Source organism: Castanea sativa, chromosome 9 (genome assembly GCF_040712315.1).
Source record: "Castanea sativa cultivar Marrone di Chiusa Pesio chromosome 9, ASM4071231v1".
Lineage (NCBI taxonomy): Eukaryota > Viridiplantae > Streptophyta > Magnoliopsida > Fagales > Fagaceae > Castanea > Castanea sativa.
This window is the reverse complement of record NC_134021.1, coordinates 14,941,548-14,964,362: the sequence shown is the minus strand read 5'-3', so window position 1 is coordinate 14,964,362 and position 22,815 is coordinate 14,941,548. Positions and strand designations below refer to the sequence as shown.

General features: G+C 35.3%; 2 protein-coding genes and 1 long non-coding RNA gene across 3 annotated transcripts; 2 read left to right on the top strand and 1 right to left on the bottom strand.

Moving 5' to 3' along the window:
• The first annotated feature begins 2,903 nt into the window (after window positions 1-2,903).
• LOC142611037 (rhodanese-like domain-containing protein 10) lies at window positions 2,904-4,755 on the top strand. Its single transcript, XM_075783043.1, has 2 exons — window positions 2,904-3,488; window positions 4,317-4,755. The coding sequence occupies exons 1-2, from the start codon at window positions 3,028-3,030 to the stop codon at window positions 4,516-4,518; spliced, it is 663 nt and encodes a 220-aa protein (XP_075639158.1). The 5' UTR covers window positions 2,904-3,027; the 3' UTR covers window positions 4,519-4,755.
• Window positions 4,756-4,925: 170 nt separating this feature from the next.
• Window positions 4,926-5,972, top strand: LOC142610203 (uncharacterized). Its single transcript, XR_012839788.1, has 3 exons — window positions 4,926-5,045; window positions 5,233-5,297; window positions 5,823-5,972. It is a non-coding gene; the product is annotated as an uncharacterized LOC142610203 (long non-coding RNA).
• A 590-nt stretch (window positions 5,973-6,562) lies between these two features.
• Window positions 6,563-12,306, bottom strand: LOC142610825 (E3 ubiquitin-protein ligase APD2). Its single transcript, XM_075782766.1, has 10 exons — window positions 11,722-12,306; window positions 11,270-11,376; window positions 10,850-10,975; window positions 10,627-10,720; window positions 9,867-9,941; window positions 9,699-9,781; window positions 8,161-8,307; window positions 7,747-7,819; window positions 7,318-7,669; window positions 6,563-6,901 (listed from the first exon to the last, which is right to left on the bottom strand). The coding sequence occupies exons 1-10, from the start codon at window positions 12,050-12,052 to the stop codon at window positions 6,826-6,828; spliced, it is 1,464 nt and encodes a 487-aa protein (XP_075638881.1). The 5' UTR covers window positions 12,053-12,306; the 3' UTR covers window positions 6,563-6,825.
• Between the last annotated feature and the right edge of the window lie 10,509 nt (window positions 12,307-22,815).

Sequence of the window (22,815 nt, the reverse complement as noted above, 5' to 3'; positions counted from 1 at the left end):
ACCGTAAAAAAAATTTTCAATTTCAACTAAATAAACGGTTAATCTTTCCTTCTTCTGCAATACTCAACAATTAAAGAAAAAAACATTTGGATTGAAAATTACATCTTTATTTCGATTCCCATCTTTTAAGGAAGAGCATTTTATTGGAAGTAGTGCATTGTATATTGTGAATGCAAGAACAAGTCTAGGAAGGCCAACAATTCAAATGCTTCCCTTTTAAATTATAGTTGATGATTTAATGTAGTGAAATTACGTTTTGGCAAAATTAGTTACCAATATGAATTTTGTAACAATGGAGTGTATCTTGTATATCTCTAAATGAGGGTTCAAAAAGTATTGTGATCACATTGTCTACTAGACACGAGATTTTGAGTTAATTTTGCTTTCTAATTAAGTTTTGGCTGTGTATTGGATGTATTTTTCTTTGATTGTGAATACAAAATTTCAACTTGTTAAAGAAAGGAAATGCCTCCAACTTTCTCATCAAATGATGCGAGAAGTTTTTGTTTTTTTGGTTTTTTTGCTTTGCAAAGAGTTGAATTTTATCGATTTTGAAGTAGCTCTGTTGCTACTCAGAAGGAGAATGAGCTTATGATTTGCTAACTCGAGGATTACAGTTAGACAGGTACGTATATATTTGTACCTGTATTTATATATTTGTGCTGAAAGAATTCATCTGTGTAAAAACTTGTCTTAGAAGTCAAATCTAAAGAATTCATCTACTACGTCGTACCCCCACCGCTTTTAATACAATCATATGTTAGAAAGCATTTTATACCGAAACAAACTGATCAGTCAAGTTTTTTGGTGGCAATCTAATAAAAGAAATTCCGTATGGATTTTAAGCTAACCATGATTATTGATAGATTTAAATTTAGTAGTAGAAAATGGTAGTGTAAAATGTCCCGAAAACCAAAAGATTTTTTTTTTAAAGATTGAATATTACATTATTTGGCCAAACTATTTCACCTTTAACCCATGAATCACCCCGAAAAATATGTGACCATAGTGTTGTAAATGGAACTTGAAACCTCCAAATTTATAACGCATTTTTCAATTCCATTTTGCCTACCATACAAGTGTCCCAAAAACACTATATTCATTGTTGATGTTAGAAAAATGTTCAAATACATATTCTAATAAATAAGTGAATTAAACAACCACTATCGGAATATTTTACACTAGCTCTCTCAATTATTTATGTTTAGAGTTCAATTTTTTTTCCCTACCATTACTTGCTAGATCTATAGAGATATGTGTGGCTGAATTTGCCAGACAATTAGTGAGACAACAGGATTCTTATTATCTAGCGATTCTAGCCCTGACACATTTCTGGAATGATATTGTCAAATATAAAATGAGTGATTCAGTTGCTATTATTTCTTTTTAGATATTTTGTAATTCTCTATTCTCTAATTCTCATTAATAAAATCATTATAGATTTATAAAAGTTAAGAGAAGTTTCTTAATGAAATTCTATCTTAACTTCTTTTTTTGATACAGAAATTCACATTTCATACTATGTGATTGTTTACTAAACATTATATAATGTCATGTTTCAAAATAGCTCTCTCATGTGAATTTCAATTAGCTTAACTAATAAAGTTTCTTATCATCATATATAGAAATTAGATTAAAAACTTGCCTACAAAAAAATTGATGTCTTGATCTAATGAAAAAGAGTAATTATCATAAAGCATGTGTATTGACTTAATGGTAAAAAGTAGCAATTTTGGAACAAATGCTACAAACTTGAAATCCTATCATCTATATTTATATATTGTTGCTTGGCTTTGCAGTGGGCTTGCTGCCCTTGACATTCCCTACCCACTTGTGTAATTGCAATAGAGATGGAAGTGCTAACCATTATGTAAATCCAGGTTCTGTATAGCATAAGCAAGTGGACTGAACTTTACCTCATCTAAATTCAGATCCGCCAAGATCAGAATGCGAACCATGCTTAGCTAAATTTAGGTCTTGTTTGAGTGTTGGTGCCATGCCCCCCAATTCCATGGTACTTCACAAGTAGTCATTTGTAGGGAGTCTATCTTGATTCCGATACCTTAAGTAGCTTGGTATAAAGCATGATCTTGTATGCATGTGTATATATATATATATATATATATATATATATATACATCTTTTTTCTTTTTCTATTGAGTCATATCAGTTTAGAATTTTGGTTCTTTTGCTCTAATTCGGTCCACTTTGGTCTAATTCGGTCCATATGGTCCAATTCGGTCTAATTTGGTCAACTCTGCTCTAATTAGGTCAATTCAGTCCACGTCGGTCTAATTCGGTTCATTTCAGTCTTTTTTTTTTTTTTTGTTGAAAGCCAGTCTATTTTGATCCACTTCTGTGCAATTCAGTCCAACTTAGTCTAATTCGGTCCATACGATCTAATGCAGTCCACTTCAATTTGGTCCACGTCAATCCGTTTAGTCCATTTGGCCCACTTTAATCCAATTTGATCCGTTTTAGAGGATGAACTATTTCTAAGAAATAGTAGAAACAAATTTCAACCACACATTACATTATTTATAAAATATCTCGCCTCATATAATAATTGAATGTAAAATGCATTATATTTCCTCGAAAAAAAAAAAAAAACTTACAAATTTTAAAACACTTTCAAATAAAAAATATAGGTAACTTAATTTAAAAAATCTAACATATTATATCAATTATACTTTGGTATGCATTTTTTTTATAAGTAGAAAGTAATCTTATCATTTTAAAAAGATTTTGGACTAATACTTATAAGTTGCATCTCGTAAATTTATGACTAGTTCATCATAAAGATGGATATCATAAGTTTTAAATCCTAGCCTATCTATTTTATTAAAAATAAATAAAAATTAAAAGAGCTCTCTCATTTCTCTATCCAGGAGTTGAACCCCTGACTTGATGCTTGTTGCTTAGAAATAGCTCAAAATAAAGGGATTATTGGATTAATTCACTGCACAAATATCAGTAACACAGATTTTCAGTTCAGGATAAGAGAGAGAGAGAGAGAGAGAGAGAGAGATGGCAATCCAACTGAACCACATATCTACGTTCAATTCAAAGCTTGAGAAACAACCTAAGCCACCCCTTCCCACCACCAAAAGAAGACCAGCACTTCAAGTCAATGCAGTGTCCAGCAGCAATAATGCCCGGCAGCTCATACAGTCCCAGGCCATCAGGGCCATACAGCCAAAGGAAGCAGTGGCAGCCATTAATTCCGATGGCTTCACACTCCTGGACATCAGACCCGTTTGGGAGACAGAGAAGGCTCGTGTGAAGGGGTCACTGAATGTTCCACTGTTTATTGAGGACAAGGACAATGGCCCTCTTACTCTTTTGAAGAAGTGGGTGCATTTTGGCTACATTGGGCTATGGACTGGCCAATATTTCACTACCATGAATCCTGATTTCTTGTTGCGAGTAGAGGAGGTTGTTCCTGATAAGGACTCTAAACTTCTTGTAGCTTGTGGTGAAGGGCTAAGGTGAGAATTTCATTTTCATATTCAAGGCTGAAGGCGCTAGCTGGGCATGGATTGTAATAAATTGTCATGCACATATATTGAATGATCTCTCTATTTAAAATCGATCCAATTCATAGTTAATTAATAATTACATCAAATATTATAAATCTAAGGTGCATTCATGAGATCTTATGCATTGTCAAACAAATAAAGCATGGACACGAACATTGACACAAGTCACACAATAGTATACATCAATTTTTGAAAAATCAGAACAAAATTGGAATACATTAAAAATATATATATATATATATAATGATTATTTTAAGTTTTTAAAATAAATAGTAACTATCAAAATCTTTGAAAATATAATTAGAATCAAAGAAATCTTTTTAAATAATTTTTTTTCTTCTAATATAATGGGGATACCACAAGGATACAGAACTTTGATGTGTTCGGGACAAAAACAATTTCAAGTATTAGGATTCTCCTCATTGAAATGGATTCATTTTATAATTTAGATTAAATATTACAAATTTAAAAGTATATTTTTTAAAATTTTAAATGACATGACATTTTGTATACTGTCAGATCCAGGAAATAAAATAAAATCTTATCTGTGAAATGAATTCTTTTCATTTTAAGTGAAATAGAGAAGATCATGCTCCGAACTGTAAAATGTCTATGCTTCTTTACTGTCAAATCTAGAAGAATAAAATTTCAATTGTGAAACTCTATCCATTTCAAGTAAAAATGAAGGCCATAATGTTCTATTCAACAGGCCAAGAAATTAAGCAGTAGCTTGATAATTTAATTTGCAATTTCTTGGTTTTGTTGTTGTTATTTCAGGTCCATTATGGCAGCTACAAAGTTATATGAAGGAGGATACAAGAACTTGGGGTGGTTGGCTGGGGGATTCAATCGCTCGGGAGATGAAGATTTCCCAGAAGTAGAAGGGACTGAAAAGTTGCAGTATGCAACAATAGGGGGTGCATCATACTATTTCCTTCAATTGCTCATTTTCTTACAGAGTGTGGGTAAGAGTAATTGACCTTTTGATTTTGCTGTAAGTTTGGGGCTCAACTTTTTGGTATATTAAATTAGCTGCAAGCAATGATTGGCTTTGAGCAATCAGACTGAAGGGTTCCATGAATTCAAGATCAAATTTTTATTTATTTGCAATTTCATTTACTACACATGTATTAAGGATCAAATACGATTTAGATTTTTAGGGTCACACAATGAACACAGCTTTAAACAAAATCAATAACTGACTGAGTTTGGTGAATGGTGCATTTGTTTTTATTTATTTATTTATTCAGCTTTCATATAAACAGATGGGACACAAAATAAAATCAGTTCAAATATATTTCGATAAACTTTTTTATTCAACAATCAATTATGTGATTTACTAAATATCCCCTACAGCTACATTTCGTTAAAGATGCTCAAGCAGACTTGACAAACTCTGCAAGAGATTCCACTCAATTGTTGAGTACAATGGTCGATCTAACTGCTACACTACTCCTTAACGCTATGACTAAGCTAACTAGCTAGGGATAACAAATACAAACTCTGGTCAGTCTCGTCATTAGGATCTCTTTTTCTTTATCATTCTTCTTTTTATATCTGTTCTTTGTGAAATTGCTCCACGTGTCATGTACATAAACCATGCTGGCAGTTTTTGTTTTTATTTTTTATTTTTGTATAAACTTGTTGGTTATACGGGTTTGGTGTCTGGTTTGGATTTGGGATGGAGGTATAGGTTCATAGGGTTTTTGAGCAAAGGTTCATCACTGCGATAATGGCAATGGATTCAAAAGGGTCAAGGTCGGTTTTGGTAGGTTTTTCAACTTATCTGTGGTAAGTAAAAACATCCTATGAGACGATCTTATAAAATTTGTTACTCACAACATATGTGAGCTTTACACTTGTGAGCATGGTTGTCAAAATTCCGATTTGGATTCTACGATCCTACGATTTTACAATCTCACCTGCCCAAAACAATTTGGATCTTTAAAGGATTTTTGCAATCATTTATGATCGGCAGGATCATATAATTCTGACAATCCCAAATAACCTTAGTTTTTTTAATCTTTTTTAATTTAATAGAAGGCTCAGTTGGACCTAAAATTAAATATCAATAGACCAAGTTTTTCTACTCTAATGTAGAGAGAGCGTCAGTTGGACCCTAATAAAAAATATCCTAATAGAGTGTTACATTTTGAGATTTTTGACCTCTTTAAATGATGTTTACTAATGGATATAGTGATGTATGGTAATTATATCAATGAATATATAATTTATGTGATTATTTAACATACTAATGTGCATTTTTTTTTTCAAATAATGTAGGATCTTACGATTCACGATCCGATCTTACGATCTACAATCTTATTTATCTCTCTCCCACAATCCTATGTAGGATCCCAATTTTGACAGCCTTGCTTATGAGTATCGCATGCTTCGAAATGGTGGTCTCATGATATACCCTCTCTTTTGTGATAGATTTTTTTGACTTTGTGGGCCAATTTGGCCGACCGGATTTGTATGGTGATATATTGTGATAGTTGGTGATGGCTAGAAAAAAGAGGAAAATAATTGAGAGGGGAGTTCAAATTAAATTAAGAATTTTTTTAATTAATTTTTTCTGTAAACTTTTTTTTAATATATTGAAATCAATCACATGGCATGCAAACATTATTCTCGATAACAGTGAGATATAGGATCATCAATTTCACGATTTCCCTAATTTTTAAGGGTTTAAAAATTCAAACTAGATGTTCAACGAGTCAATTGGTGCCCTTTTACATTATTCCTTTAGTTTTGTTATTAATGAATTGCTTCAATGTGCCTTTATGGACGATTTGTGCTTGTAAGATTTCTTTGTTGTTTATGATCTCCAATAAAACGGGGCAGACAAGACACCCACAGCTGTTGTAAATAAAATCTTCTTTGACATGGTAGACCCAGTAGAGAGGTCGCCTCTTCCAGTATTATATAATTCTAGTGTATTAGGCTATTAGCACATCAATAGAAAATTGGAATTAACGAAAAAGAAAAAGAAAATCCAAAAATCTAATCTATCAAAGAAATGAATAAAAACATTTCCATTACATTGAATATTACGTGTGTATTCTCACATTCCTATACCCAGAAATTGTTTTATACTGTGGAAAGTCCACTGGAAAAAAAACACAAGATATGGTCATTCCACTTTCAAACAATACCTGATGATCCGGCTACAAATTTACTCAATGAATGCTATTGATTGGCAGGAATGCAATGGTTAGACAACTAATCCACGTTGCATATTATTCAACTTGGCTTTGCCCACTTTAACAAGAAATTATGTCGCTTAAACTGTAAAAATCTTTCTCACCTTCTTCATGGTCCTACGACAGACTGGGCAAGTACCAGCCGCCTCCGCTATCCTGCAAAGGTTTAGATTGAATCATGTCATGAAAGCGTATATTGCCCTCATAATCTGTCAAGACTGGTGCCACAGTAGTACAATACAGATCGTAACACCTATGCTTGTGACAAGAAAGAAGGCAAATTTCATCTCGTTTAAGCATAGCAAATAAGAGAAAACATGCTTAGTAACATTTTTACATGTTATATCAAATTATTAATACCTGTGCCTCTACCATTTGCAAGATCATAAATGGTGTTCAATTTGTTCTAGTAAAATCTATATAATATGTACTTTGGACCGATTTGTTGCTCTTGGACTTTGGACCAAGCAATAAAGGATTGAGTGAGGATAGGCTGGGTTCTACATTCAAAGTTTACCAATCTAAAGAGGGGAAAAAAAGGAAAGAAAAGGGAGAGGATGGAGACTAGTTACCTAGTTGCGCATTCAAAACAAGCCACGCAGTGCCCGCATGGAAGGAAAAAGCAGTCTCTAGGAGCATCAAAGCAAATTGCACAAAGACGCCGGGTATTGTTACTGTTTTCACCATCCCCTAGGGACTTCCCTTCTAGGGAAGCCAATGCTAAAAAGTCTTCAATATCATCCTCATCATGTGAAACGGAATCATAAGATGAACCCCAACTCGAGAGATCATCATCCTTGTATGAAAGCAGAGGGGCTCTCTCAGATCCTATTTCCCCATAAGGAACATACCTTCCCTCTTCATGGGCACATTGGAACTTGTTTAAGAAGTTAAAGGCGAATAACATGAGCACAGTCATTCCACCTACAAGTGTAAATATTAAGGTACAATTTATAAATTAAGGTTCCATTAAGAGAAGCAATAGAAGAATGAAAGTATACCTATGCCAACAATATATGTGGCCCATCTTGGTCCATAGGACAATCTGACGTACAACTCATCACTGGTTTTACCCTGAAGCAATTAAAGAAAATTCCGAATAACTGTAAAATTTGTTGTACACATAAGGGATTTGAAAAAAAATTCAGTCCAGTGGAGAGGGTAAGAAGGTATTTTACCAATGTCTCCAGTGCAAAACCATGGGTGTAATTAAACAATTTTGTTAAATCAAGTGAAACAATGATTTCAAGAATATAGTGCCTATGGTACAAATGATTTGAATATATTAACCATCCAGACTGGTATATAAAGTTCGATTTCCTACATTAAAAGTTTTTTTCAATTCTGCTACAGAGTTTACTCAATTAAGCAAAGGATGATAATGACAGTAACTGCCAAGAGAACTACAGTCTTACCTGTTCTGCACTAGGTGAGGTTAGGACAGCAGCATTCCCATTGGGAAACAAAACGTTTAAACCACACATCCCATCAGCAAAAGTACACTTGTAATAAGCTTCTGTAGTATTATACAAATAAGCCTTCACTCTGAGGTTTAACTGCACCTGTTTAATGTTCGAACCAACAAAAGTTAATGACTTAAATGTTGACAAGGAAGAAACATCATAACTGCTTAAAATATCTTAAATCATAGATAATGGTAAGAAGAAATGACTAGCCATGTTCTATTGAGGAACATATTTATTGAAATTAAATGGCTTGCTTATTAATAGTCACCTTGTAACTATCCTAGCCCTCATTGGGGACCTCAAATTTCACTGAAATTGATGCTCACTCTAGACACTTTGATTATACGCAAGGGTTACTTGAAACTTACCAAATTAGTAGCTCCAAGATTACAGGAATTCTAGGGTTCCAACCAACCAATTAGCTTATCGTATGACAGTGAAAGTAATAAATTGCATCCACAAAATAGTTTGTTATTTTGATGAGCACAGACCGACTAACTAAAAGTCTACCATTCGAGTTAAATGCCTAAGTTAAGAAGTGAGTTTACTCAAAATTTCATTCAGTAATATCTCTAGATTTAAAAAGGAAAGGAATTAAATCAATTTAATGGACACAAATTCTAGAGCATTAGGTTAGCAGGATGGAACTGGAACTATGCTCCCCAAGTTTCATAGAATGTGCCTTAAATAAAGGAGGTTTGGGGCACAAAGGGCTTTGTGAAGACACATCCACCCTATCATATTGAGAATGACTAAACCATTTATACAAGCCTTACAAATTCCAGTTTCTATCCAGTTGCTAAAAGTATAAAGGGTATTCAAACTTTCTATAATGAAAAAAGAGAACAAGTTGAATTGAACGAATCATTTAGATCACTGTATATTAGTCAATGAGTTTTAAAGAAAGTATGTGCGAGGGGGGGGGGGGGGCTTTATTTTTCCCTTAACAACTAAATCGAAGAGAAATAAATGCCATGCTCAATATATATTCATTACATAAATTGATTTGAATATCAAGCAGGGGCTACAGAATCAGCATGAAGTCATGTAGAACCATCACTAATAACTGAAAGGGTAGTACCAATCTCACTCTGATGCTATGGCATTCATCATGATTGAAAAGAAATCTTAGCAAATAATTGTCTTAAATATTATTATAATCCTTTGATGTGGCATTGAATAGAAAACCTTACAAGATTCTCAACATTTAATCAATTCAACTACAAGGCAATCCTAATATGCCATCAAATGAGAGCCAAGAGTCCAAGGGTTCCAAAACAGAATTAAACATTAGTTAGTTGATTCCATTTTTCAGTTGTAACACAATATCACTTCTGATAGACAAAACAGAATTTCTTCATAGATTGATAATAGAAAAAGAAATATATTCATGGACTTATCATCATAAAGGTTCTGAAATAGATCAAGTTGGAGCCATATCAAACCAGTAAATTACAATATAATATGTTAAAAATTTGCAAAATTACCTCCACTTCTTCTGTGTTTAAGTTTCCTACTGCAACATAATAAGTAGAAGACACATATATGTCCTGTGTAATCATGCCACTTCCTGGTGAACCAGAAGTTTCCAACATCAGTATCTGATTGAAATAAACAGAACATGTCACATATGTACTTTCCAACATCCATCTCACCAGAAACAAGATTCCAGGATAAGGTGGTATTAGGGTATGTAGGATCCTCAAGCCACTGAGAAAGGCCATCATTCCCTGCAATGTCCCAGCTTCAGAATAATTTGGACAATGAATGCACAATTGCAATCAGTTTATTTAAAAGACAAGAAAAAACACAAACAATTTCACATTATGCACACACATTCACAGAAGATTCAAAAAAAATTATAAAGAAAGGGTAGAGAAATGTTGCAACTATGGTGGGCCTTATGATAAGTTAAATTTAGCTTCAGTGTGAAGGTCAATCTCCAAACCTTGCTTAAGGGAGAGAGAGAGAGAGAGAGAGAGAGAAATCAAATTGCTTTTTTTTTGTTTTTGTTTTTAACATATTTGACAGTGCAAATCTATTGTCAAGAGTTGGAGAAATTAAGGCAACAGTATCCATTACTAAAACAAGAGCATAAAATTCATTTCGGGCTTAATCAAATAATGTTACTTTAATTGCTTACTATGAATTGTTAGGGCGGCCAGCTTTCACTCAAACTTGTAAAACTAAATGGAGACATTCCATTTTCATAGTATGTGACTGACTTCTATACATAAGAATTTCTGTGCAAACATGTACTTTAGTTTTTTTGTTGTATCCTTAGCACACTGCCTGTGTGCTTTGGTTTTTTTTTTTTTTTTTTTATGCTACTTTCCTTTTTATTTAATGAAGTACTACCTATCTATTAAAAAAGAATTTCTGCATGAACATAAAATTTCTACACAGACACATTACCTTCAGCAATTATGAGAAAAACAGAGGACCCTGGGGAGACCACACTATATGAAATATTTATCTGAGACCCCGCATTTAGCAAATATGCCCACTCCTGAATAAGGATGAAAGAAAAAAAAAAAAAAAAAAAGTTAATCCCACCACATCAACAATACAATCACAAGGTTCAAGAATATACTACAAATACAGAGTTGCATTAAATATTCTGTCAAAGAAAACTTGCCTCATGAGAATCAACCTGAACCGTGGTATTACGTGTTTCAGACCAAGTGGTAACAGTATCAAGAACCGGAGCTTTATAAAACCCATATAACACTGGACCGGGGCCTGAATCGTTTAGCTCTTCCACCTATTTTAATAAACCAATTAAGATTACCACATCACCACAAACGAACCAAAATCTCATGTCCCACTCTTAGTGTTGCACTTTATTCTTCACAAACTAACTGTAGTATGCCATGTGTTTGATTTTTTTTTTTTTTTTTCCATATAAACTTTTGTTTGTTCATAAGGAGAATAAAAAGTATTGCAAGCTTGTGGGGCATCAAGTGGAACACACAGAGTGGGACAGTCGACAGAGGATTTTCATTCACCACAAACTATTGAAAAAACAAAATGACAATAAGAATGAAGGGGCAATCACCTTTATATACTGCACAAAAATTGGGTTAGGTTCCAGAAGAAGTGAACAATTAGGTCCAAGCTGTAAATTCACCGAGCCATAGACTCCCAATATCAAAGTCATTGATACTGTAAGCAATACAAAAATCACCAAAACTTAGCTAACATTAACAACCACATTGAAAATGACATGCTGTGTTCTAACAATCAAAACATGGTTCAGCTTAATCACTCTAACAAGCACAATCAAACTAAGATGTACACCAGCCACATATATTCTTTTCCACTATTCTATTCTATCCAAAATTACATTCTCTATTACTCGCTCTAACTAATATTTCAGCGAATTTCCTCATTTCGAATCCAATCTTTTTTGTGTATTTCCACTTATCCAAATTAAAATTCTCATATTTTCCAAATCTCAAATACGGGGGATAAAAGTGTAATTAAATGTGAGAGAGAGAGAGAGGGTACCGAAGAACCAGAAGGTGAGGAGGACGATGACGCAGGACCACGTGTCGTCTCTAATGACCGTTGATGAGTCATCGAAACCCGATAGATCTCCACGATGATAAGGAACATGGCCGACTTGTTGGCGCTCTATCTCATGGCCTCGAAACCGGTGTTGATTTGAATTTTGAGTTTGAGTTTGAGTTTGGTCTTCGTTTTCGCGATGTTGCGACGAGTTCGAAGACGACGCCGCATTGCCTGAGGTGTCCCTATTGATCGCCGCCGACGAAGAAGTAGAAGTAGAAGCAGAAGAAGAAGAAGAAGAAGGAGTTGTGCTCGTCGTAGTGTCTGCCATTCTAAAGAGAGAAAGGAGGAGGAAGAGTGAGAGAGAAATTGAGGAGGGAAATTGAAACCCTAACCCTAACCCTAGGGGGAGGGAGTGAAGAAGAAGAAGAAGAAGAAGAAGAAGAAGGAACAGGTTGAAATCGCTGAAGAGAAAGGTCCATTGAGATGAGACTGAAAGAGAGAGACTGAGAGTTTCAACTTTCGCAGTTTCACCAGTCGGTCTATCTTTCTTCCTGTTGGAATGGTAGGTGGGAAGAGTGACAGTTATTTGGGGTTGGTTCCTTTGTTATTATTATTATTTTTAAAATAAAATGCAGTAACGGCGTTCTAATTTTCTTCCGATTTCATTGAAGTTCTTTAATTTTATTTTTTTTATTTTAGTCCTTTAAATTTTAAATTTATTCAATTAAGACAATTTTATTAACTTTTGTTAATATTTTTAGAAAAAAAAATTTTAAAAAATATTTTTCAATCATTAATTGAATTTTTTTAATTTGAAGTAAAATTTATAAAATTAAAAAATTAACTACAATATATAACAAAAGTTAATGAAAAAACTTTAATTAAATAAACTTGAAAGTTAGAATATTGAAATGAACAAAAGCAAAGTCAAAATGCTAAAATGAAATTTGAAGAAATTCAGAAGGTCAGTTTTGTATTTTACCATTTTTTTAACATGAGTTGGTAGTTGAAAGTCTTTGAAGTATGTGAATGATGCTGTCTCCTCTCATATCCATGACAAAATTTACTCATTAAATTTATAGTAGGGTCACTGTAAATATGAAAGAAAAAAGCATTATTTTGCTATACCCAAAAATACCTAAGTATTTTTGGTTATACACTAAGTACATCTTATCCTATCTTTTGAAAGGAATATAGGGTTGGAGTTAAAATTATAAAATCAAGAAAAATAATCATTACTCCGAATGTGAAATTGTGTTCTCAAAATACTCCTTTTTGGCTGTGCTTCATTGTGGTTCTATTTCGTATGTTTTGCTTTTTATTGATAGTTTCATCGTAAATCTTGGTTAAATTTGAAAATATTTTCAATTAATAATAATTATTTATTATAAAATGCTGTAAAGTATTTTACTTTAAGAAACTAGGTAAAATATTTCACAAAAACACGTTATGGCTTCCCCATCTAATGGTTGGCTTGTTGGTTCGCTAGTCAATGCCGCTAATCCAATCAACCAGAGTGGTCTAGTAGTTAGTGTCGTCAGTCTGGTCATCAATTTTCGACTCTGACCATCGGATTGCCAACTCTTGTTGCCAATTGGCAACTTTGATGACTGAGCCACCGCTTTTGGTGTTTGTGTTAGAAAAATAGCAGCAACACAAATGGAGCACCAAATAGAAGGTCGATTGCCATTATAGGTGCATTCTCTCATTTTCCAATTCTCACTAAAAAAATTCACAAAAATATTTATTTCATAACTTAATAGTTGGTATATTGTTGAAGTAAAAAGATGATATCAATAAATTACATAGAAAGTTGCCAACTCAATTGATGTAAAAGTATATTGTGTTTTTCTTTTTAAATTTAGTAGCTATAATGGGATAGGACACTAGAAAATATTAGTTGAGTTACAGTGCTCCTACAAATATAGTGAAAATTGTTGTGTCTGTAACATTACTCAATTTAGAAATATTTTTTCAGACAAAATCCACATGGCATTATTATTATTTTTTTTTACTAAACCCTAGCATAATATGATGGATATATAAAAATTGCATGTAATACTTTACAAAAAATAATATTAGGTACAATAAAATCTTGCTACATTTTTATAATACCTAGCTTGTTTTTAGATGTAATGAATCTACGCATGATATTTTTTATTTTATTATGAAAAAATGGTAGGTTGACACCCCAATTTATTGTAAAGATATTGTGAGATTTTGTTATGTACATAGAAGAACTCATAATATTATACTAAGAGATTAAATTCTATAAGAATCTGGTGTAAAACTCATATTTTACCCCTCCAATCCCAACATGCTACATCATCTTATCACATATTTAAAAATAAACACAGTCACATCCAATCAATTCTAATACTTATATATAAATCTAACCAAATTGGGAGTTTATTGAGATGTTATTAGATGTGGTATGATATATTGAATTTTAAGTAAAATTCTGACGTGACAATTTTTTATTTGGTGATGTAAAACATGGGTTTTACGCCCCATCTCTACCAAATTCGAACTCTTATACTAATCATAATCTACCAACTAAACATTTATGATATAAATAAATAAAAAATAGTGTGTGTCTAGCATTACTCTTTCAAAAAATGGGATGTTTTGCAAAATCGGATCATGGGCAGATTAAAGAGTAAATTAAAATTAAATTCAACATGTTTGCTTTCAGAATATTAGACAAAAAATCACTATTGATCGGAATATAGATATACTAGTAAAGTTAGATGGAATAAAAGATGAAGGTCAAGCATCTTGGTTAGTTGGCCGGATTTGTGAGAAGTGAAATCTGACTTTGCTTAACACAGAATGACATCCTAACAATTTAATTCGTTGTCAAATTTTTTTTTTTTTTTGGCTGAATAAGGGTAATGTTTTATTATAGGATGGGTCATGAGTCATGACGTCATGGGTCATGTGGCACAAACATGAAACACCCAAGTAGTAAGAGAGGAGATGAGATAAAATTAAACTCATTTTTTTAAAAAAAAAATTCATAATATTTTTGGGTTAAATTTTATACTTGAAGTCTTGAACTATGATATATGATTTTTTATATGAAACTAATTAATCTTGATTTAGTTAGTATTAATTCATTGAGTTATGTGTTGATTTCATCTTTGCTTGAGACTATATTAAGGCGATTGGGTGATTTTTAATGTTAAGCAAAATTGTAATTAAAATAGAGTAAGACTTAGGTACAGTACTTAGATATTATTCCTTAGGTTCCCATTTTTAGATTCTACCATATGAATTTTTTCTCATAGGAAGGAAGTGTTTTTTTTTTAGTTAAGTAGCCACATAACTGAATCTTAAGAGAGGAACCTTTTCTAAATTATACTTAAGTTTTGTCCATAATAATAATAATACCTTTCCTAAATTATATCGATTATTCTACACTTTAAAACTTATTTTATTGTTGTCATATTATAATTTTGTATTGTAGTTAGTGTTTGTTTTATTTTAATTTTTAAATTATATATAATTACTAGAAAATTTCAATTTGAATATGAAACACTTTATTTATAAAAAAAAAAAAGGTGAACAATAAAAAAAATAATTGAATCTCAACTAAGATCTCTTGATAACTTTGTTACTAGCAATATATATATATATATATATGTGTGTGTGTGTGTGTGTGTGTGTCAGATGGAAATCTCACAATAAACAAGAAATTTATCAAAAAACTAGAAGCTATAATGAAATAATGCAATAAAAATTATCATAATTGTAAGTGCACAATTTGTACCCGGTCCAATCACTAGATGGACTCAGGTCCAAAGAGCCTTATACAATGAAATTTGTAGAGTATGGGCTTGAAACCTAGGTTTATGGATGTTGGACAAATAGTAAACAGGCTAGATTGTTGCTATCTACGCAATCAATGGATAAAAATAACAGAAAACTCTCCTTGTACATATTACCGAGGATCACTTGTATTGCCTTTCTTTCTTTAAACAAGAGATTACAATTGAAGTTAAAGTGTACAATTCTTTCTCTCTCTTCTTTTTCTCTTTCTTGTTCTATGATCCCCCTCTATAATGCATTTCTCTTCCTTTTATATTTCCTTCTTTCTCTTCTCCACCTTCCACGTATGGATCAAGTCAATGATCCAGATCTTCTCCTTTCCACCGCAATCAGAAAGTCCTCAAATAACAGCTGTAAGGCTGATTTATACTGTTCAGATGTCATTTCCCCATTAATGCGGCCAGGAAGGTAGGTGTAGAGTCTTTAATACGGTGGTAGCAGCCTTTTCCCTAGATATTTCTCATACGTTCTTCCCTTCTATAATTGTGTGAAACACATCTTTACCCACCAAGCTTTCTAGAATTCTCTCTCCAAACATCATGACGTGTCATTTGACTTATCCGAGGAGATGTCTCTCCTTGGACAACCTCATCAACCCTTCTAACAAGAGCTGACTTGTGGGCCTCAAAGGCTCTGCTTGGACAGGCTTACACCACCAAATCAAGCCTAAGGCCTAAATGCGTGTTTTGACCATTTTACCCCTACAATAACCTCTCAAAACTTCATTTTTCTCCCTATCCGAGGAGAGAAGTGGAGTTTTGAACCAACGCCACAACCTCCACACGCTTTATGAATCGCCACACGTGAAAGGGTCACTTCGCTTCTTATAAACCGCTTCTGACGCTTCAAAACCCGTAACACCCGCATTAATGGCTGTAAGTTACACCTTATTCCTCACGTTCAACAGTGAGATGCGCATCCAATGGTTCAGATTCTTTTTTCAAGTTTGGGCGGGATAACACTCTTTCAATGTCGCTCCCTATATGCCAAAACACCTAGGAAACCAAAATTCAACCTCTCACTTCAGAAATCAATCAAATCTTAAAAGTTTCCATTCTCTCTCCTCTCAAGAAGCTCGTAAAAAATCACCTACCTCCTTCCTGTAAGTTCTCACTCTTTTTTATTCATTTCTCCTCGGCTATTGTTCTCGACCATTCATCATATCCTCCCTCTCCAAAATTTCACTCTTATCCCAACCCAATGGATAGGTTCAAATGTCTAGTAGATACCGACGCCGGTATGGAGGGTTTTCGAGCCAAATACCATATTCCTCACGACATAGGCCTGAAATATTGATCCGCCGAATCCATAGCCAACGATAGGAAAGAAGAGGAAGTTGTCATTCCCATCATCGCCTTTTTAGAAGGCAAGATGACACTTCCATGAAAAATGTAACCAGTGAATACCTTTGTAACCATAGGTTATACCCAGATCAATGTACACCTAACATGTTCAGAATCTTAGGTTGCGTCAATGCTCTAAATGAGCAAATGGGTTTGAATCTCACATGGCACGATGTCGTTTACATGTACGAGTGTCATAAATTTAAAAGTGTAGGATATTACCTCAAATCTAGGTCCAGTGTTGTTAGACTTATATCATGCCTCCCTAAGTCCAACAAAGGCATGAAGGATGACTATCTAATTGTTTCGGAAAATTGGTTTGACAGTCCTCATTGTCGAGTCGAAGAGGGAGACCCAGGTGTAAATCCATAGGACTTAGATTCCCTAACCTGTGACTTAATTCTTTTAACATTTTCCATCTCTGATTACACTGTCTTCTATTCTCTCTTTATTTGGCCCTTATCGTCGATCTAACCACATTCACTTCCTCGGACATTTTTTTTTTGCAGACAAATAGTACGTACGGCCTCGTCTAAGCCTTTGCACTGTCGCAGACCTCAATCACGTTCTACGATCCGAGGTGTTTGTGAGTGAAGACTTGCAAGTAAGGGCAACCCATCTCATATTAGGATACGACCCTCTGTCAGAAGATTTCCAAGACATCGGCAACGCAATCACTACAGGCGACCAAAGACACAGAAGGATAAACATTTTGAGACTGGGCTTTCTCGATACACACGAATTACCGGACGATCCCTCGGTTATCCTCTACGTATGCCCGATCGCAGCATTCCCCCTTTCGGCACACTCTCAAAAAACAGCCATCCGAGAAGAGTCAACATCTTTGCAACGGTCACTCGAAGAAGAAATAGATCAGTTCTGACTTGAGGAAGCAGAAAGACCTTAAGAAGGCCAGGTCGTCATCCTCTCGGACGAGGAAAACGAACCGGTGGAGGGTTCTGGCATAAAGGGCTTGTTAACAACACAGGTTGATACCAGCTCCGAGGAAGAAGATATGGCTAGCTTAAGATCATTGATGTTCAAGAGGGGCACACAAGCTCCCAAGAAGAACACAGTGGGATCCCAACCCTCCCTCAAGTTACCGCCACCTCCTCCTCTTTCCGACCCTAAATTCCCGTTCCCGACCCCAAAAAGAAAAGGAAAAACAAGGCCGAGGAGGCAGAAATGGCCCAACAGAGGAAGTTGAAGCAACAGTAACAACAAAAGGCTGCTAAGGGTAGAACGCGCGCCCCTTCTGTTAAGAGTGGGGAAAGCCATGGCCAGGCCAAAGTGCACCGCGCACCAGCCAGTTGGTCCCCTGCCCTGGAATTAGATGGGGCTCCAATTCCTTCTCACTCAAGCATAAGAGAGTTCTAGAGAGGACACGCCCATCACCCAGCTAATGCCCTGGAACAACCTTTTCTCTTACCAAAGGACATGGAAGCTTTGGAAAAGATGAACCAGCCACACCCATTCCTCTCCCTGAAAAGAGACTTGGCTTTGGTATGTATCCCCCCCAATTATTTCTATCTCACTGTTTTCTTTATCTTTCTGCATAAAATCTCTCATACATATTTCTATGTTGTTTCTACCATAATGCGCTTGTTCAACACTTCCAAGCAGGACATTCGAGAGGTTTTTGTTGCCGAGAAGTGGGTGGAGGACACTCAGAAACAAGCTACGACTGAGCTCTAGGTTAGAGTCGAGACTGAGAAGGCTTTAGGCCATGCCGTGGTAGACAATGAGGATCTGGCCAAAAAACTGGTAGACGAAAAGAGAGAGAGAAAGTGTCGAGGTTAGTCTCAAAACTACCAAGGCTCAAGTGGAGGGGCAGCGCAAACTTTTGCGCCAAAAAGAAAAGGACCTAACCAAAGCTGAGCAAGAAAGCTCAGACTTAAAAAAGGAGCTTACTTAAGCCAAGGAAGAGGCTTGTACTCTCAGGGAAACCATGGAGGCTGCCAAGAAGGCTTCTTACAATGAAGGGGTTGAGGCAACGGAAACCCGCCTGACCGAGGAGATAGCAGAATTATGTAGGGAGTACTGTCAACAAGTTTGGGCAAAAGCCCTAAATGTGGCAAGAGTCCCGTCTACTTCTGAATGGAGGAAGTCCGAGAATATTTAGATTCCACAGGACATCCGAGTGATTGAAGAACTTCCTTGTATTTCAACTACCTCCGAGGCAGTGCCTTTGATACAGCCGTCTCTAATTCAAGAACTCATTCCTCCTCTTAAAGAATCTGTTGGTTCTGATAAAGAGAAGGAACAAGGTGATGAAGCTGAGAAGCGCCCAACCAAGCACACTGAGCCAAATGATCCTCCACTAGTGGCAAAGGACAAAGAAAAACAAGTCCAAACCTCGTCCGAAGCTGAGCCTAGGCAAACAGAGGAGGATGACAAAACAAATGAAGCTGCCAATAAGTCCAAACAAGACCCTCCACCCAAACTCAAGGCATAGGCCATCTAGGACTTTTTTCTTTATGTAACTTCTTTCTTGTTTTAGGACTTTTATTTTATCATTTTAATTCAGAATTTCATTTCCAATGTATCCACTGACAGAATCAATGACAAATTCAAAAGATTGCTCTTTAATTCATCGTCAGTTTCCTATACTGAAGTATTTATCTCTTTAACCTTAATGTAAATTACAAACATAGCATAATTGACTCAATATCTCAATGTACAAAGAAATCTTTATGATGCCTAAATAGATACTAATATTGAAATTGTAATATCCAAAGTGCAACAGCATGCAGTTGAATATGTATGAATATATTTGAACTTAAAACAAAAGAAATATAGTTTAAGACTTGATTTGATGTTTAGTTTGAGCATAAAACAAACCATCAAGCTTACCATGGTGTATGGCCCAAGAATTGAGGCTTATTCAGTTAGATACTTAGAAAAATAAAACGAAATGTTAATCTTACCAAGGTAGATGATCCGAGGATCTGACGTAGCTGATGTTCTGTTAATTTTCTCAAAGTAGAAGGTCCGAGGACCCGACGTAACTAAGGTTCTGTTTAACATTTAATAACATATCAATTTCCACGAGGTATGTGGTCCGATGAGCCAAGCATGACCAAGTTTCTGTTTGATACTTAAGAAATAATGAATTGGAATGTTAATTTCCCCAAAGTAGAAGGTCCGAGGACCTGACGTAACTAAGGTTCTGTTTAACATTTAATAACATATCAATTTCCACGAGGTATGTGGTCCGAGGAGCCAAGCATGACCAAGTTTCTGTTTGATACTTAAGAAATAATGAATTGGAATGTTAATTTCGCCAAAGTAGAAGGTCCGAGGACCCGACATAACTAAGTTTCTGTTTAACATTTAATAACATATCAATTTCCACGAGGTATGTGGTCCGACGAGCCAAGCATGACCAAGTTTCTGTTTGATACTTAAGAAATAATGAATTGGAATGTTAATTTCCCCAAAGTAGAAGGTCCGAGGATCCAACGTAACTAAGGTTCTGTTTAACATTTAATAACATATTAATTTCCACGAGGTATGTGGTCCAAGGAGCCAAGCATGACCAAGTTTCTGTTTGATACTTAAGAAATAATGAATTGGAATATTAATTTCCTCAAAGTAGAAGGTCTGAGGACCCGACGTAACTAAGGTTCTGTTTAACATTTAATAACATATCAATTTTCACGAGGTATGTGGTTCGAGGAGCCAAGCATGACCAATTTTCTGTTTGATACTTAAAAAATAATGAATTAGAATGTTAATTTCCCCAAAATAGAAGGTCCGAGGACTCGACGTAACTAAAGTTCTGTTTAAAATTTAATAACATATCAATTTCCACGAGGTATGTGGTCCGAGGAGCCAAGCATGACCAAGTTTTTGTTTGATACTTAAGAAATAATGAATTGGAATATTAATTTCCCCAAAGTAGAAGGTCCGAGGACCCAACATAACTAAGGTTCTGTTTAACATTTAATAACATATCAATTTCCACGAGGTATGTGGTTCGAGAAGCCAAGCATGACCAAGTTTTTTTTTGATACTTAAGAAATAATAAATTGGAATGTTAATTTCCCCAAAGTAGAAGGTCCGAGGACCTGACGTAACTAAGGTTCTGTTTAACATTTAATAACATATCAATTTTCACGAGGTATGTGGTCCGAGGAGCCAAGCATGACCAAGTTTCTGTTTGATACTTAAGAAATAATGAATTAAATCACAACACAATAATAACAGAACAGAGAATGGCAAAAGAGTCTTTCATTAATAATAATACCTTCGTAGGTTATTTACATTCCATGGACGCTGTATAACTTTTTCATCTAAATCTGTTAGACGATATGCCCCTATGCCTGCTACAGATTTGATTCGATATGGTCCTTCCTAAGTAGGTCCTTCCCAGGTAGGTCCTAGCTTTCCCCATGCTGGGTTCCTTGCGGTACCCAAGACCTTCCTCAATACTAAGTCTCCAGGTGCAAGTGGCCTTAACTTCACATGAGTATCATATCCTCGTTTGAGCTTATGCTGATAATAAGCTAGCTGAACCATGGCGGTCTCTCGCTGTTCCTCAACTAGATCCAGGTTTTTCTCCAGTAAACCATCGTTATTATCTGGGCTAAAAGAGCTTGTCCTTAACGTCGAAAACCCAGTTTCCAAAGGGATCATGGTCTTGGCTCCATAAGTTATGGAGAAGGGCGTTTCTCCTGTGGATCTTCGTGGTGTAGTCTGATATGTCCACAAAACATGTGGCAATTCTTCCACCTACCTTCCCTTTGCATCATCTAGCCTCTTCTTGAGTCCACTTACTATAACTTTATTAATTGCCTCGGCCTGCCCGTTTCCTTGCGGATAAACTGGAGTGGAGTATTTATTCGTGATACCTAGGTCACAACAGTACTTTCTGAAAGCTTTACTATCAAATTGCAAGCCGTTGTCTGAAATAAGAGTATGAGGTATCCCAAATCTAGTGACAATGTTCTTCCAAACAAAATTCTTTGCATCCACATCTCTAATGTTTGACAAAGGCTCAACCTCAACCTATTTGGTAAAGTAATCGGTTCCTACGAGTAGCCACCTTTTATTTCCCACAGCCTTTGGAAAAGACTCTACTATATCCAATCCCCATTGAGCGAACGGCCAAGAACTAGACAAAGGGTTAAGTACACCACCGGGTTGATGGATGTTAGGAGCAAATCTCTGGCATTGGTCACATTTTTTTGCGTAATCTTGAGCCTCTCTCTGCATATTGAGCCACCAATATCCCTGGGTCAGAGCTCTATGGGCTAAAGACCTTCCTTTTGTATGACTTCCACAAATCCCTTCGTGCAATTCTTCCAAAAGTGTCTCCGTTGCTTCAAGATGTACACACAGCAAGTATGTCCTAGAAAATGAGTGTTTATATAGCTTCTGATCCTCGGACAATCAAAATCGAGGTGCCTTTCGACAAACTTTATCTGCCTCAAATTTCTCCTCGGGCAGAACATCGCTCTTAAGAAAAGATACTATAGGGTCCATCCAACTAGGTCCGAGCCTAACCTGATGAATATGGATGGCACTTGTAGTCGTCTTAGTAGGTTTGAACAGATCTTCTACGAGAATGACCCGAGGCAAACCTTGAGCCGAGGATGTTGCAAGGGTGGCTAATGAATCGGCATGCGTAATTCCACTCCTAGCTACATGCATCAAGGTAAAAGAGTCAAATTTGGATTGTAAACACCTGACCCGGGTCAAATATTCTTGCATTCTTGGATTTCTAGCCTCTAATATTCCCACCACTTGGCCCACGACTAACTGAGAATTTGAGAACATTTGGACTGATTTTTCCCCCATTTTTCGAACCATATCCATCCCAACTAATATAGCTTCATACTCAGCCTCATTATTTGTGTCTGAGAACCCCAACCTCAACGATTTCTCAAAAATAATTCCTTCAGGGGATACCAAA

What these genes read in the sequence shown, in the direction of transcription:
- LOC142611037 (XM_075783043.1), top strand. Translation starts at nt 3,028, where the DNA reads ATGGCAATCCAACTGAACCACATATCTACGTTCAATTCAAAGCTTGAG. An exon ending in GCTTGTGGTGAAGGGCTAAG is followed by an intron (nt 3,489 to 4,316) that starts GTGAGAATTTCA and finishes TTGTTATTTCAG; the next exon opens with GTCCATTATGGCAGCTACAA.
- LOC142610825 (XM_075782766.1), bottom strand. Translation starts at nt 12,052, where the DNA reads ATGGCAGACACTACGACGAGCACAACTCCTTCTTCTTCTTCTTCTTCT. An exon ending in ATCCTGGAATCTTGTTTCTG is followed by an intron (nt 9,782 to 9,866) that starts GTGAGATGGATG and finishes CTGGTTCACCAG; the next exon opens with GAAGTGGCATGATTACACAG. An exon ending in TGTTTTGAATGCGCAACTAG is followed by an intron (nt 6,902 to 7,317) that starts GTAACTAGTCTC and finishes AAACCTTTGCAG; the next exon opens with GATAGCGGAGGCGGCTGGTA.